Here is a 17,632-nt window from a genome sequence, read left to right on the forward strand (position 1 = left end):
CCTGGACACAATATACCGGCCACTGCAGCGGACAGCTGGAACTGACAACCGGAAGCGGCAGATACAAATCACTATAAATGCCGGAGGAAAGATCACAGAAGCGCTTCACAGGAGGCTCCCAAGCACTGAGGGTGTCACCTAGACAGGGGACGAAACGTCTGCAACACAAATTCCCAGCTCGGCGAACAGAACCACAATGTTCTTCTGTGTTGTACAACTCTATAATTCTTCCTGTTTCACTTCCACAGAATCCAGGGGTTGATTTTGGTGATGTTTCAGATAGAGTAGCACTGCGCAAGAGGTTGAATTGTCGGAGTTTCCGATGGTACAGGGACAATGTCTATCCTGAAATGAGGATCTACAACAATACCATCACCTACGGAGAGGTAAGCTGTCACAGTCATACTGCCTTCCCGATAGTGGTGAACCGAACTGGAATTCTAAAGCCACCCTGATGCTAGCTGTAACTAAGTAGGTGACACCGTCATAACATTGTGGATTCAAGTCCAGTCCCAGAAAACCTGAGCACCAGATCAGGACAGAGACTCCAGCTCCAGTAGTGAGGGACCTCTGCAGGGGTGGAGGTGTCAACTGTATTGGACATTTACCAAGGCCAGGTCTGCTGTTTTGAGTGAACATAAAATATCACATTTCACTATTTCCAAAGAAGAGCAGTGGAATCTTCATAGTAAAGACAATGACTGCAGATGCTGGAAACCAGATTCTGGATGAGTGGTGCTGGAAGAGCACAGCAGTTCAGGTAGCATCCAAGGAGCAGTAAAATCAACGTTTCGGGCAAAAGCCCTTCATCAGGAACGTTTCGGGCAAAAGCCCTGGTTTCCAGCATCTGCAGTCCTCACTTTTGCCTCAATAATCCATTCATCCTTACAACACCTCACCCACTTATCCACCTTTCAAACTTGAACAGTATTAAATATAGGAGTGGAAATAGGCCATTCAGCCCATCGAGTCTGTTCCACCATTCATTGAATAAACATATGTTTATTTAAACATAAATATATGGAATAGTGTAAGTAAGGTGGCTTCAGATTGGTTCCACAGGTCAGCGCAACATCAAGGGCCAAGGGGCCTGTACTGCGTTGTAATGTTCTATGTTCTATGAGACCATGGCTAATCTGATAATCCTTAACTCCACTTTCCTGCCTTTCCCCCATAACCATGGATTCCTCTTGCTGATTAAAAATCTCTCTCTGTCAATCTTGAATACACTTAATGACCCAGCCTTGACAGCCCTCTGTGGTACAGAATTCTACAGATTCACTCCCCTCAGAGAGAAGATGTTCCTCCTCATCTCTGTCTTCAATGGGTGACCTTTTAATCTGAGATGACGGCCTCTGGTCCTAGGCTCTCCCACAAGGGAAACAACTTTTGCACATCAACTCTGACTTGTCCTCTGAGAATGTTGGATGTTTCTATAAGGTCACCTGAAACTTCCAATGAATACAGGCCCAACTCAACCTCTCATGAGGGGAGGTGCTGGCCAAGTGGTATTCTTTCTAGACTATTAATCCAGAAACTAGAGTCCTAGGGACCTGGGTTCACATCTCACCATGGCAGATGGTAGAACTGGAATTCAATTTTTAAAAAAAGAAGCTGGAATTAAGGGTCTAATGATGACCATTGTCAATTGTCAGGAAAAACCTGGCTGATTCACTAATGTCCTTTTAGGGAAGGAAATCTGTCGAGATTAGAATGGTGCTGGTAAAGCACAGCAGGTCAGGCAGCATCTGAGGAGCAGGAAAATCAACGCTTCGGGCAAAAGCCCTTCATCAGGAAGTGCTTTTGCCCGAAATGTTGATTTTCCTGCTTCTCGGATGCTGCCTGACCTGCTTTGCGTTTCCAGCACCATTCTAATCTTGACTCTGATCTCCAGCATCTGTAATCCTCACTTTTGCCAAGGAAATCTGTCAGCCTATCCTGGTCTGGCCTGCACTTGATGCCAGACCCACAGCAATGTGGTTGACTCTTAACAACCCTCTGGTCAATTAGGGATGAGTAATAATTGCTCCCCTAGCCAGAGACACCCACATCTCTTGCGTGAATGAAAGAAAGACAGTTCCCCCTGGTGAACCTTTACTGGACTACCTCCATTGCATAACCCACTAATCATTGACCAAACTGCCCACTATACCCACCTTCACACGTCCCCACATACCCATTCATCTTCCATTTGGGAGGTAGACCATGCTTCAGAAACTGAACCTTCATCCTGACACTACAGTAGCTGGTGCTGTGTAAAGGGGTTATGCCCCATCAAATGGAGTCTCTGAGGGACCATATCCTGTACGTTTGTCTGGAAGCTGAGTTTGTAAAAACACTGGAAGAAGCCAGCAAGCTCAGTTGGAGGACGAGCACGGACACAGCAGGCTGATTGGCCTCCTCCCGTGCTGGACCATTCTGTGATTCTGTAAAGCGCTTTTGGGACTTGGAAAAATTGAGAAATCCTTCCTTTGATGTGATCGACTTTGATTTGATGTAAATCCTTAAGCTTCTTTACAGAGAGCAAGAGATTTACAGAAGATTCAAAAGCTAAACCCATTGCCTTCGCTCAATCCTGTTTATCACCCTGACAAAATTAGAAACATGTAAACCTTGCAGCTTGTCCCTTTTGGGAGCGAGTGTGGCAAAGAGGTGACTGCACTGGGGTGTATTCGTCTCCCATTTAAACCTTGCACAATTGCTGTGGATCTCATTTCTGAGTAATCACAGCGTGTGGAAGGATTGAACCATTGATTATTTTCCAGTTAAGGAAGTCACCCAAGATAGCAGTGTCATGAAAATTGTCAAATCCCTCCTCTGAGCTGACCTGGGGGAGATGTTGGAAGAGGGTGGTGTGGTTGGAAGGATGGGCTGTAGCATGACCTGGGGTAGAAGTGGGGAAGGAGGGGGGGCTTTTTAAAACCAAACCATGTTTTGTGAGTCAGAGTAGGAAGCACACTTCTCAAATCCACATCAGTCTGCCAATAGTCCCTCTGAAAGAGGGCCTGAAGCAGTCGAGGTTACTCCTAAGAGATTAGTGTTCTTAAAATAACTGTAGGAAAGCTTTTTACATTTTAGCTGTTCTTACTAATGCTTTTAGAAAGTACTTCTATTTCCTTTTCTTCAAGCTGTTTTTTATTCAGCGTGGAACCTATTTGTGATCCCGCACTAACAGTGATATTAATGGCACTGGGGAATAAAATAGAATACAGTGAGCATGGAGGAGTGTGACAGGGGCCCCAGGGTCAGCATATATATGGAGATGCAGTCAAGTAACATCCCCTCTGTTGCTCCCGCAAGACTTCCACTTAAAGTGGAAGTGTATCTTCTTTCACAACTTCACAAAGTGCCAATTAAAAACCAAATGAACTGGGGGTGCTGGGAATCCGAATAAGAAACAGAAATTGCTGGAAAAGCTCAGCAGGTCTGACAGGATCTGTGGGGATAAATCAGAGTTAACGTTTCAGGGCTGGTGACCCTTCCTCAGTACGGTTCTGAGGCGGGGTCACTCGACCCAAAACGTTAACTTTGATTTCACTCCACAGACGCCGACAGACCTGCTGAGCTTTTCTGTTTTTGCTTCTCACAATGTGCTGTCTGTTTCTGACAAACAAGCTGCCCCTAACCTGGTTCCTTTGGCTAGAAAGTTCAAAGGGAGGGATTTGGGGTTGGTATTAAAAATCAGCTGCAAACGCTCGCAGGAAGTTCTTGCAGTAAGGCTTGAGTTTGAACCTGCATTTCCTTTTAATCCAATAGGTACGAAACAGCAAAGCGAGTGGCTATTGCTTAGACCAAGGCTCAGAAGAAGATGACAGAGCTATCCTGTATCCATGTCACGGTATGACCTCCCAGGTAGGTACATCCTTCTGTGTGCTGCTAACCTGCTTTATCCTTTAAGCTGTGCAGTAAGTAGCAACAGCTACTTGGAGATCTTCGCTCAGTCTCTTGGCTATCAGTTAGGATTCTGGGTAATCCAAGATGGAGGACAGGAAAAATTTCAGGCTGCAACAGCTGCTCCTTTTTTGAGGTATTTTAGGTGTTGAAGGTGATTTCCTCCAATTCCAGGAGCAGCAATTACTGTTTTATATGCTGTGGCATTGTTTTAGAACTTTGGGAAAAAAAGTCAAAACATCAGCACAGAGGGTGGTACGTGTATGGAATGAGCTGCCAGAGGATGTAGTGGAGGCTGGTACAATTGCAACATTTAAAAGGCTTCTGGATGGGTATATGAATAGGAAGAGTTTGGAGGGACATGGGGCGGGTGCTGGCAGGTGGGACTAGATTGGGTTGGGATATCTGGTCGGCATGGACGGGTTGGAGCGAAGGGTCTGTTTCCGTGCTGTACATCTCTATGACTCTATGACTGTAAGACATTGAGGAGATTTTCAAAGGTCCATCTCGGTATCAAACTAGTTATTTTAGGTCAGTTAAATTCACCTGTACCTGTGTTTTTGTTTTTGCTGCTGTTTACCTATTATTTACTTACCTATGCTACTGAACTCTGCCTGTATTGCTCACAAGACAAAGTTTTTCACTGTGCCTCGGTACACGTGACAATAAATTCAATTCAATTCAATTCCAGAGCAACCTGTGAACTTTATGGAACCTATTCTAATCCGAGCTGACTGAGTTGATATGCAGGAAGTTAGTATCAGGCTCAGTGAGCCTCATGCCCAATGTGAGAAGAGATTAATGAGCCCTAAAAGCTCATCTGGAAGGGACAATGGATGCTTCCCAAATCTGTCAATGACCTGAGCCTAAACCGAACATGTTTTGCGAATGAATCGATGGTGTACTTCTGTGATGATAGGACAACGTAAGGAGCAATGCTATCCAAAGTCAAGAACTCTGAACAATCTGTAATCACCATGGCTACCTCGGTCAGTCCCAGACAGGATTCATCTGGAAGACTCGCTAGTCCTGCTTGGGGCAGCTGAGTTAGAGTTTGCACTGGGTTACACAATGGCTTGGAAAGTGGTCATTTTCACCCCGTCTGCCCATTGTTATTTTGTGTGGAGGTTTCTCCTCCAAAACTGCAAACTCTTAGAGGTGACAAGTCACAAAGTACAATTTCTTTTCGCAATAAATTTCTCCAAATGCAGGTTTAGACACCACTCAATCCTCCTGCCACCCTTCCTTACTTTACTCTACCTTCAAAATGTTCAATTTGCGTTTCTTCGTCAACAACTTCGCGCTCGATACTATTGCTTTCAGCTATTCCCCTGTGCAGGCAAGGCCCACACTCTCAGCTCTCTCTGAATAAAGCCTTCTCTCCTGAATTTCGGATTGGATTTCATGTATTGACTGCCTCTAGTTTTGCTCTTTCCCATTAGTGGAAACATTCTCTCTGTGCTTACGCAATCAGAAACTTTGAAAAACAGATTGAGGCTGTTCACCCTCTCCTGATGGCTGTCACCTCACATCCCTAAGAGCAATCTTATAGAACGTTCTTTGCTGCTGCCTTTACAGTGACTTTTATATTGCAGACAGCTGAACTGTATTCCAAGAGTATCTAACCAAAGCTCGATATAGCTTTAGCATAGCCTCTTTCCAACTAGCCTTAACTCTCTGGTTTGGTTTGATTTCCGTTGGCCTTGTTACTCTGTGTCATTATTGTTAGTGATGTACTTTTGTTCCCAGATCCCTTTGCACCTCCAACACCTTTAGATTTTGGAAGTATAACACAACCTGCTCATGTTTATTAATGAATAGTGCACGCTGCTCTGAGTGGAAATTGATTTACTGCAATAAGAACATGAAAATCTGGAGCTGCATTAGGCCATTCAGCCCCTCTGGCCTGCTCCCCTATTCAGTATAATCATGGCTGATCTCATCTCACCCATTGTCCATGGCTGTTCAGCCTGTTACAAATTAAAAATCTCTCTATCTCCCCCTTCAACATACTCAGCATCCACTGCACTCCGGGGGAGTGAATTCCACAGACTCACTACCCTTTGACAGTAGGAATTTCTCTTCATCTCAGTTTTGAATCTGCTACCCCTTATCCCAAAGCTATGATCTCTCATTCTAGATTGTCTCACATGACCTCTCTACATCTACCTTGTCAATCCTCTTTCACATCCTTATATTAGATCTCCTCTCATATTTCTAAACTTTAATGAGTATGAGCATATGGACGAGGGGGGTGGGAACCGGAGCTACAGGTCAGATGATGGAGTAAGTAGTGAACAGCCAGATGCAGTGTGCAGAGAGTCTGTGAGGAGGTATAGGGACTTGATAGGGCAAAGGCGTAGTCAGTGTGATGGGCTGAAGTGTGTCTATTTTAATGCAAAACGTATCAGGAATAAAGGTGATGAACTTAGAGCATGGATCAGTACTTAGAACTATGATGTTGTGGTCATTACAGTGACTTGGATATCACAGGGACAGGAACGGTTGGTGGATGTTCCAGGGTTTGGATGTTTCAAAAAGAATAGTGGAGGAGGTAAAACAGGTGGAGGGGTGGCATTGCTCATCAGGGACAGTATCACCATTGCAGTAGGTTTGCTGATGGTAAGGTCAGTGGAGTGGTGGATAGTGTGGAGGGCTGTTGTAGGTCATGACAGGGCATTGACAGGATGCAGCGCTGGGCTGAGAAGTGGCAGAAGGAGTTCAACCTGGAAAAGTGTGAAGCAATTCATTTTGGAAGGTCAAATTTGATGCAGAATACAGAGTGAAAGGCAGGATTCTTGGCAGTGAAGAGGAACAGAGGGATCTTGGAGTTCATATCCATAGATCCCTCAAAGTTGCCACCCAATTCAATAGGGTTGTCAAGAAGGCAAGTAGTGTGTTGGCTTTCACTAGCAGGGGGATTGAGTTTAAGAGCTGCGAGGTTATGCTGCAGCTCTATAGAGCCCTGATTAGACCACACTTGGAATATTGTGTTCAGTTCTGGTCGCCTCATTATAGGAAAGATGTGGAAGCTTTAGAGAGGGTGCAGAGGAGATTTACCAGGATGCTGCCTGGATTGGAGGACAGGTCTTATGAAGAAAGGTTGAGGAAGCTAGGGCTTTGCTCATTGGAGTGAAGAAGGATGAGAGGTGACTTGATAAGAGGTTTACATGATGTTGAGAGGCATAGATACAGTGGATAGCCAGAAACGTTTTCCCAGGGCAGAAATGGTTATCATGAGGGGGTATAATTTTAAGGTAATTGAAGGAAAGTTTAGGGGAGATGTCAAGGGTAGGTTCTTTACACAGAGAGTGGTAGGTGCATGGAATGCACTGCCAGTGGTGGTAGTAGGGTCAGATATATTACAGACATTGAAACAACTCTTGGATAGGCACATGGAAGATAGTGCAAAGTGTTGGTCAGTTTGATCTTAGAGTGGCTCAACATTGAGGGCCAAAGGGCCTGTACTGTGCTGTATTGTGCTATGTTCACGTTCTATGTTCTATAAACTGCTTGAGATGTCATAGAAAACCACATTGAGAATGGAAATGTGCAAAGTGAAATATAAAGCTAAGAATGTTTTGTTATAAAACTGTCTTGTTGGCATAACAATTGACAAGAGTATCAAGAGTCCGTGAAAACTAAGCAAGAGAAGACAAGTCAGTGATCTTCAGCCAGAAGTGCTGAGTGGGTGATTCATCTTGGCCTGTTCCAGTGGGCCCCAGCATCACACTGACCAATTCAGCTCATTCAGGAAATGATTGGATACTGCAAAGGCTATGGGCATTGACAACAGTTCAGCAATAGTACTGAAGACTTGTCCACCAGAATTTGTGACTCCCCTAGCCAAGCTGTTCCACTAGTTACAACACTGACATCAAACCAATGATGTGGAAATCTTCCCCAGATATGTCCCGTACACAAAACCCAGGGCAAATCCAACCCGGCCAAATTCCACCCCATCAGTCTCCTTTCGTTGATCAGTAAAGTGATGGAAAGGGTTAATGACAGGGCTATCAAGCAGCACCTGCTCAGCAATAACCTGCTCAGTGATGCCCAGTTTGGGTTCCCCCAGGGTCACTCAGCTCCTGACCTCATTACAGCCTTGGGTCAAACATGGACAAAAGAGCTGAATTCCAGAGGGGAGGGGAGAGGGACAGCCCTTAACATCAAGGCTGCATTCGACCGAGTGTAGCATCAAGGAGCCCTAGCAAAACTGGAATCAATGGGAATTAGGGGACAAACTCTCTGCTGGTTGGAGTCATACCTGGCACATAGGAAGATGGTTGTGGTTGTTGGGGGTCAATCATCTCAGCTCCAGGACACCTCTGCAGGAGTTCCTCAGGGGAGTGTCCTAGGCTCAACCTTCAGCTGCTTCATCAATGACCTTCCCTCCATCATAAGGTCAGAAGCAGGGATGTTTGCCAATGATTGTAAAGTGTTCAGCATCATTCACAGCTCCTCAGGTATTGAAGCAGTCCAAGCTCAAATGCAACAAGATCTGGACGAGGCTTAGGCTGACAAGCAACATTTACGCCACACAAATGCCAAGCTGTAATCGTCACCAGTGAGAGACAATCTCACCACACTTCCTTAATATTCAACGGTGTTACCATTGCTGAATCCCCCACTAGCAACATCCGGGAGGTTACCGTTGACCAGAAGCTCAATTTACATTTCATAAAATGCAATGCTAAGCACACAGAAGATATAGACTGTAGGGAAATAGATGGTGACATCTTGAAAAATGTCCTTATTACAGAGGAGGAGGTGCTGGATGTCTTGAAACACATAAAGGTGGATAAATACCCAGGACCTGACCAGGTGTACCCTAGCACCCTGTGGGAAGCTAGAGAAGTGATTGCTGGGCCTCTTACTGAGATATTTGTATCATCGATAGTCACAGGTGAGGTGCCGGAAGACTGGAGGTTGGCAAACGTGGTACCACTGTTTAAGAAGGGTGGTAAGGATAAGCCAAGGAACTATAGACCGGTGAGCCTGACCTCAGTGGTGGACAAGTTGTTGGAGGGAATCCTGAGGGACAGGATGTACATGTATTTGGAAAGGCAAGCACTGATTAGGGATAGTCAACATGGCTTTGTGGGTGGGAAATCATGTCTCACAAACTTGATGGAGTTTTTTGAGGAAGTAACAAAGAGGATTGATGACGGCAGAGTGGTGGACATGATCTAAGGGGAGTTCAGTAAGGCGTTCAACAAGGTTCCCCATGGGAGCCTGGTTAGCAAGATTAAAATACCCCAGATACAGAGAGAACTAGCCATTTGGATACAGAACTGGCTCAAAGGTAGAAGACAGAGGGTGGTGGTGGAGGGTTGTTTTTCAGACTGGAGGCCTGTGACCAGTGGAATGCCACAGGGATCGGTGCTGGGCCCTCTACTTTTAATTATTTATATATATGATTTGGATGTGAGCATACGAGGTATAGTTAGTAAGTTTGCCGATGACACCAAAATTGGAGGTGTAGTGGACTGTGAAGAAGATTACCTCAGATTACAACAGGATCTGGACTAGATGGGCCAATGGGCTGAGAAGTGACAGATGGAGTTTAATTTAGATAAATGTGAGCTGCTGCATTTTGGGAAAGCAAATCTTAGCAGGACTTACACACTTCATGGTAAGGTCCTGGGGAGTGTTGCTGAACAAAGAGATCTTGGAGTGCAGGTTCATAGCTTCTTGAAAGTGGAGCCACAGGTAGATAGGATAGTGAAGAAGGAGTTTGGGATGCTTTCCTTTATTGGTCAGAATATTGAGTATAAGAGTTGCGGCTGTACAGACTTTTGGAATATTGCATTAGTTCTGGTCTCCTTCCTATTGGAAGGACGTTGTGAAACTTGAAATTGTTCAGAAAAGATTTACAAGGATGTTACCAGGGTTGGAGGATTTGAGCTATAGGGAAGGGTTGAACAGGCTCGGGCTGTTTTCCCTAAAGCGTTGGGGCTGAGGTTTATAAAATCATGAAGGGCATGGGTAGGGCAAATAGACAAAGTCTTTTCCCTGTGGTGAGGGAGTCTAGAACTAGAAGGCATAGGTTTAAGGTGAGAGGGGAAGGATATCAAAGAGACCTAAGGGTCAACTCTTTCACACAGGGGGTGGTATGTGTATGGAATGAGCTGCCAGAGGAAGTGGTGGAGGCTGGTACAATTGCAACATTTAAAGTGCATTTGGATGGGTATATGAATAGGAAGGGTTTGGAGGGATATGGGCCGGGTGCTGGCAAATGGGACTAGATTAGGTTGGGATATCTGGTCGGCATGGGTCTGTTTCCGTGCTGTACATCTCTATGACTCTATAAATTAACTCCAGGATTAACATCCACAGGGATTATGAAAATAGCAACACAGGTTGTTCACCTCTTTATCCCAACTGGTGCTCAGGATTTAGCTCAGTTTTTGCAGGTGGAGTATAATGTAGGAAAATGTGAAGTTTTTCATTTTGGAAAGGAAAAAGACTGCAACACAAAGGGACTCGGGAAACATCTGCATGAAACACAGAATGTGAGTACACAGGGGCAGCAAGTAATGGCTAGTGGAATGTGGGCCCGTGTTTCAGGGGGTTTGGAGTATAGTGCCGGGAAGTCTTATGCAACTGTCCATGGTGCTGGGGAGACCATGGTGCTGTCATACTGTGAGCAGTTTTGGTCCCTTTTTTAAGGAAAGATGTCACTTCATTGAACACAGTTCAGAGAAAGTTCACTTGGATGATCCCTGGGATGGAGGGATTATCTTAAAAGCAAAGGTTAAACAGGTTGGGACTCTACTGACTGGAGTTTGGAATGAGAGGTGACCTCATTGAAACCTATCAGATTGTTAAGGGATTTGACAGGGTCAATGCTGAGAGGCTGTTTCCCCTCATGGGAGGGTCTGGGACCAGGGGGCATAGTCTCAGAATAAAGGGGCACTGATTTCAGACTAAGAAAAGGAGGAATTTCTTCTATAAGACCTTAAGACATAGGAGTGGAAGTAAGGCCATTCAGCCCATTGGGTCCACTCTGCCATTTAATCATGGCTGATGGACATTTCAACTCCACTTACCGCACTCTCCCCGTAGCCCTTAATTCCTTGTGAGATCAAGAATTTATCAATCTCTGCCTTGAAGACATTTAGCGTCCCAGCCTCCACTGCGCTCCGTGGCAATGAGTTCCACAGGCCCACCACTCACTGGCTGAAGAAATGTCTCCTCATTTCCATTTTAAATTGACCCCCCCTCATTCTAAGGCTGTGCCCACGTGTCCTAGTCTCCCTGCCTAACAGAAACACCTTCTTAGCGTCCACTTAAATAGCAATCACTTGCCTTCCCAACAGCCTTGCTGCTCCGACCTCACTTGCGCCCAGCTCCCGCCGCTCTCCGCTGTTAAAAAATAAGGTCTCTCAGAGGGTCATGAGTCTTTGGGGCTCCTTGCTACAGAGAGCTATGGGGGCGGAGTTCTTGTGGATATTTCAGAGACAGAGAGATTCTTGGTCAGTCGGAGAATCAAGTGTTAGGAGAAGGGGCAGGAAAGTGGATGGAGAGAATGTCAGATCAGCCACGATGCTATCATCTGAAGCAGACTCGAGGGGCTGAATGGCCTAATCCTGTTGCTATTTCTGAAGGCCTTTTGGTCTTACTTCCTTGCTTTGACTCACAGATTAGTCCTCTTTCCAAGAGATCACAATTGTCAGAGCTCTTACCACTTGTCAGAATTTGGTCATACATTTGTGAAACACAAATCATATGTGTTTCTTACTGGAAAACATCGTGCCTGTAGCACCAAAAAACACACTACCCCCTACACAAGCCCCCTTTCCCTTGAATGTTCTGACACTTCAAGTGCTCATCCAAGTACTTTTTAAAGGCTGTGGAGTTTCTCACCCTCAACCCCCCTCCCAGGCTGGGCATCCCACCACCCTCTGGGTGAAAAGCCTTTTCCTCAAACTCCCCCCTAAACCTCCTGCTTTTCACTTTGAAAGTATGCCTGTCTTGTTTGATTAGATTACTTACAGTGTGGAAACAGGCCCTTCGGCCCAACAAGTCCACATCTTGGCCCTTCGACTAAGGGGAACAGCTGCTTTTTATCCCCCAAGTCAATGTCCCTCAGAATCTTAGCCGCCCCTATCGGGTTTCCCCTCCACCTGCTCTGCTCCAAAGAAAACACCCCGAGCATATCCAGTCTCTCCTCATCGCTGTAATGCTCCATCGCTGGCAGCATCCTGGTGTACCTGCTCTGCATCTCCTCCTTTGCAGAGTCCCTTCTACAGTGTGGGGACCAGAACTGCACACAGTGAGTGATCTCAAAGCATTATATTTTCTCTCATCTTCTGATCACTGAGCGAATGCTGCTCTGTCAAAGGTACTACTCCTGTAATGGAGGCCACACCAGCTGCCCTCTCATTGGATGTTAAACAAAATCCCACGGCCATTACTCAGAGAAAAGTTGGGAAATTCACCCTGGCTTCTTCCACCATCTTTTATTCTTGCACAGTCAACAACAACTTGCATTTATTCAGCACCTTCACCATTGGAAAACATCCCAAAATGTTTCACATGAATGTAATGAAATGACGTTTAAAACCAATTCTTGATAAGGAGATGTCCAATGGAGATCTTGGTTGAAGAAGTGGGAGCTAAGGAGGGGAAAGGTTTCGGGAGAGAATTCTGAAATGTAGGACCCAGCCAGCATCTAGATGATCAGGATATGTTCAAGAGACCTGAGTTAGAGGAACACTGAGATCTTAGAGGATTTGATAGAGTGAATGGTAGTTATCTTTTCTGTAGGATGGGAGGCTTTCAAGACTAGGTGGCACATTTTTAAGTTGAGAGGAGAGATATTTAGAAAATACATAAGGGGCAATGTTTTTACACAGAGAGCAGTTCATATGAGAATGAACTTCCTGAGGAAGCGGTGGATATGGATACAGGTACAATGTTTAAAAGACATTGGGATAAGTACATGAAAAGGAAAGGTTTGGAGGGCTATGAGCCAGGAGCAGGCAGCTGAGACTAGTTTAGTTTGGGATTATGGTCGGCATGGACTGGGTGGACCGAAGGGTCTGTTCCTGTGCTGTATGACTCTCTGACTACGAGGCTGAAAGAGTTTACATGCTTTGGAGGGGCTTGGGCAAGACAAGGAAGCTATTTAAAAATAAGGACAATAGTTTTAAAATTGAGACACTGTCAGTGAAGGAACCAGAGCGGTTTAGTGATGAGAACAGGAGGACATTGGGTGAACATGACTGAGCAGTCTTGGATACATCACTGTGTTGGAAGTCAACACATATGGTTGATGCCACACGTGCTGTCATTTCCCTGCTGTGTGTTTTTGTGTCTTTTCGCTAATGTTTTTACCAACTGGCAAATTCATCGTCTGTTGTGCTATCACAAGGGAAACGATGGAAAGTATGTTTATTACTGAGCCAAAATGTGATCATCCTCTCCAGCTGAGTGATTTAAATAAAGCTCTTGTTGTTTCCAACTTAGCCTTTCACAGAGTGTGGGCACCACTGGAAGTTGGATTTATTGCTCATTCCTATTTGCCCTTGAGGCGGTGGTACTGAGCCACCAACTGGAACTGCCACAGTGCCAATGGTGCCAGTTTAGTTCCATGTTACCAGGGGACATGTGGGCATTGGTCTGCCCATGTTCTCACTGCCCTTGACCTTCACGGTGTCTCAAGGGGAGCTGCTGTTGTGTATCTTGTATGTGGGAATGGTCCCCATTTCAACACAGGCAGGACTGTGGCCTGGTCAGAGGCCAGCTTGCTTCAGCTGTGGTAGCAGAGGCCCAGTGCCAATTCTAAAGGCTGGGCTCCATGAAAACTCTACTGCGTGGACCCTCACTGGTCAAAGGAGCCAGAATCAGCAAGATTGGCCCAGCGGTGAAATCGTCAGAATTGATCTGGACACCAAGGAGGTGAATTGTGATCAGTGGGAAGATGGAGAGCAGAAGGTGTTGAGGAGGGCAGGAGGGCCACATTTTCTCGTTCCCATCTGGAGGAACAACTCCTGTTAAGATTAGGTGACATTAATCCAACAACCAGGAGATGGGAGTCAATGAGAAGCACGGGGCTGTTGTGTTAATTGCAGCACCCAATGTAGCCCAGGCCGATCGTGGTCCTCCTTTCCACTTCCCCGCCCCTTCTCCATACTGTTTGAGCCCAAATGTCTGTTAATCGCAGCCTTAACTATCTTCAACATTGGAGCATGTGCAACCCTCTAGGACACAGAATTCCAAAGAATTTGAGATTTCCATCTCATCTCAGCCCCCAATGTCCTGTCCCTTATCTAAAGTTTGCGCACCACTGAGTTAACTACCCAGCATCCCTTTACCAAACCAGCCTTTCGGTACACGGTACACGGGCTGTGGCCAACTAGCTCGGAGTCAGTCCCTGAACTGAGGAGATTCTAAATCCCCTGCTTATATATTTTTTATTTTATTAAACAATACACAGTTTACAAAACAATTAACAGCTGTATACAGAGGAACAGCAAAGTCAGGTTCCAAATCCCACTGTTCGACCAGTTTTCAGGGAAATGAGGACAAACCTCAAATCCCAGTTTCAATCATTATAAAACAGTAACAATGCATTTGTACATACAAGACATTCCAGTTACACAAAAAACAGTGCATACAATATCCCCCATTTATATTTTTTTTTCTTAGCAGGAAATATCCCCTGTTTATATTGGTCAGCCTGGGCTTCCTGATTGGCCCACTCAGAATTCACATAACACCAGGTTGTAGTCCAATAGGTCTATTTGTGACTTCATCACCTGATGAAGGAGCCGCACTCCAAAGGCTTGTGGTTTCAAATAAACCTGTTTGACGATAACCTGGTGTCATGTGACTTCTGACTTTGTCCATAACCAGTCCAATTTTTTTTTTTGTGCAGGTGGGAGACACAGTGGAAGACACAAAGTGCACCAATCTTTATTCAATTTCCACCACCAGGAAGATAGGAAAACACCCGGGTGGCCAGTGACAAACACTGCCCTTCACATCAAAGGGCAGTGCTGTGTGATCAAAACAGTGAAGGGAGGGTAGGGACTAAATCAAAATAGAGTTGGAGGGAGAAATAATGCACTCCACTCCCTGCGGCGCCCACCTCTCCCTGAACATCTCCAGGGTGTTGGTCGACACCGCGTGCTCCTTCTCCAAGGACACCCGGGCTCTAACGTAACTGCGGAAGAGGGGCAGGCAGTCGGCCCTAACGACCCCCTCCACGGCCCGCTGCCTGGACCTGTTGATGGCCAGTTTGGCCAGGCCCAGGAGCAGACCCACGAGGAGGTCTTCAGACCTGCCCTCCTTCCTCCGTACCGGGTGCCCAAAGATCAGGAGCGTGGGACTGAAGTGCAGCCAAAAATAGAGGAGAAGGTTTTTAAGGAAATCAAAAAGGGAGTGCAAACGCCCACACCCAATATATACGTGGTCCACGGACTCCACAGCGCCACAGAACAAGCAGTTGGGCTGGGAGTCCGTGAACCACCGCAATCTGCGGTTGCAGGGGACTGCTGCGTGCAGCACCCTCCAACCCAGATCCCCGAGAGAAAGGGGGAGGACTCCCGCGTAGAGAGCCCTCCACTGGGGATCCCCACCGCCCGGTGGCAAATGGGCACGCCAAGGCGTGTCCGGACGGTGGATGAGGGAGAAGAGGTGGATGGTGTGCAGCAGCAGTCGATACAGGGCCTTTCTCTTCACCTCCCTAAACAAAACAAAGTTAAAATGTCGGAGGCGGCTCAGGTTGTGGGGCACAGGCTCCCGCGGGAAGTACGGGACCTTGGGGCCAATGTGAAATTCCGTCCGGGCTGGGGTGAGCGCGGACGGGATCCCACCGCACACCTGAGCGTCCTCCAACTGGTGCACTACGTCGGGTCCGAGCACCGCCGTTTTAAGGCGTCGGATGGCGGTGGCCACGTACCAGACGTCTACCGCTGCCCTGCCTGCTATGTCCTGCGGTAGCGTCCAGCCCAGGCCCCCGGCTCCATAACCAGTCCATTTTTTTTTTTTATTTTCTTTTTTTTTTTTTTTTCATTTTCTACCCTTTTTTTTTTCCACACTACCACCTAAGTGCGGTAGTGCTTATTTTATCCCCAGCACCCATGGTGTGTGTGTGCAGGTGTGAGACACAGTGAAAGACACAAAGTGCACCAATCTTTATTCAATTTCCACCACCAGGAAGATAGGAAAACACCCGGGTGGCCAGTGACAAACACTGCCCTTCGCATCAAGGGACAGTGCTGTGTGATCAAAACAGTGAAAGGGAGGGTAGGGACTAAATCAAAATAGAATTGGAGGGAGAAATGATGCACTCCACTCCCTGCGGCGCCCACCTCTCCCTGAACAACTCCAGGGTGTTGGTCGACACCGCGTGCTCCTTCTCCAAGGACACCCGGGCTCTAACATAACCGCGGAAGAGGGGCAGGCACATAACCAGTCCAACACCAGCACCTCCACATCCTGATTGGTCCAGGTTAATAATTCCAATCAAGGATTATGTAGTCAACAAGATCCACCTGGTTCCAATCACCATACCCATGTTCTCAATTCCCCAGCCAGTATTGACCCCAGGTTTCTTGAATAGCGACATTTACCAGATTCACCCTTTTAAGGACATTCTCATTTTCCATTTCAACTAAAGTGAACAGTCTCACAGTTACTCACATTATGCTTCACCTTCTAACCTGTTGCTCGCTATCTAAACTTATCCCGACCTCTCTGCTAGCTCTTTGTCCTGGTCTCACATTCCTATCACCAGCAAGTCCAGAGGAAAAGGCCAAAGGGGCATGTAACTTGTGAACAAGGGTTTGTTAACTGTTAGACAACTGTTAACATAAGTGAGCATTGAGGATAAGGTATACTCCTTCAGTTGCTGTGTAATGATGAGATAATTCCGTAAATAATAGCCAAAATAACTCTGGATGCTGGAAATCATAAACAGAAACAAAAATTGTTGGAAAAGCTCAGCAGGTCTAATAGCATCTGTGGAGAGAAATCAGATGCTGCCAGACCTGCTGAGCTTTCCCAGCAATTTCTGTTTCTGATTCTGTAAATATCAAGATAATTCTATGGGGTGAGGAAATTGTATAGGCGTGCTCTCATGTCATTCTGTAACAGTCCTCTAATGGTCCGTCCAAATCACTCGCTGCATTGAGTTTGAAGTTGCGCTCTCATACCATGTTTTTCATTAACCAGCTACAGTTTCCATGGTAATGAGAAATCACCATTTGATTATAATTGGAAGGTGTGTGATAGCCCACGTTGAATAATCAGGAGTGTATTCAGAGAGATTCACCATTGCTGACATTTTTGCTCAGACGTTGTCAGAGAAGGACTGCAGGAGAGACGATGAGCTGTACCTAATATTCCCTTTTCTTGAGATTCTCCTGGTTCATCTGCTCCTTCTCCTTCTAAATTCTAAGCCCTCCTTTTACAGATATTGCTGATGCAGCCTACACACTTGACAAAGTTCAATTCATCTCAAGCTCTGCTGTTAACCTCCAAACTTTCACCAAGTCACCTATCACCTTCCACGCTCACAGATGGACACCAACCCTTATTCTACCATCATCCTGCATTTTTGAATTCTCACTCTGGTTTCTAAATCAGCTCTCTCTCTTTCTCTCCCCATGACCCCCTCCCCTTTATCTGAGATATCTAGACTCTCCCAATTCCGTCAACATGTGCGACCCCAGTTTTAACTGTTCACCGCCTTTGGTAAATAGGTTGGAATGTGAAGCTGAGGGATGGG

The 17,632-nt window shown here is 46.1% G+C and overlaps 1 protein-coding gene across 1 annotated transcript in view; it reads left to right on the plus strand.

The window, feature by feature from the left end:
• The window catches only part of galnt9 (polypeptide N-acetylgalactosaminyltransferase 9), a 438,662-nt gene that overhangs the window by 355,545 nt on the left and 65,485 nt on the right, over nt 1-17,632 (plus strand). Inside the window, exons 8-9 of the mRNA XM_043715359.2 lie at nt 249-386; nt 3,757-3,852. Coding sequence (XP_043571294.1) covers nt 249-386; nt 3,757-3,852 — 234 coding nt within the window. The remainder of the gene's footprint in view (nt 1-248; nt 387-3,756; nt 3,853-17,632) is intronic.

This window comes from Chiloscyllium plagiosum, unplaced genomic scaffold, assembly GCF_037043375.1.
Source record: "Chiloscyllium plagiosum isolate Xiang-an unplaced genomic scaffold, Cpla_swu_hap1 HiC_scaffold_24, whole genome shotgun sequence".
NCBI lineage: Eukaryota > Metazoa > Chordata > Chondrichthyes > Orectolobiformes > Hemiscylliidae > Chiloscyllium > Chiloscyllium plagiosum.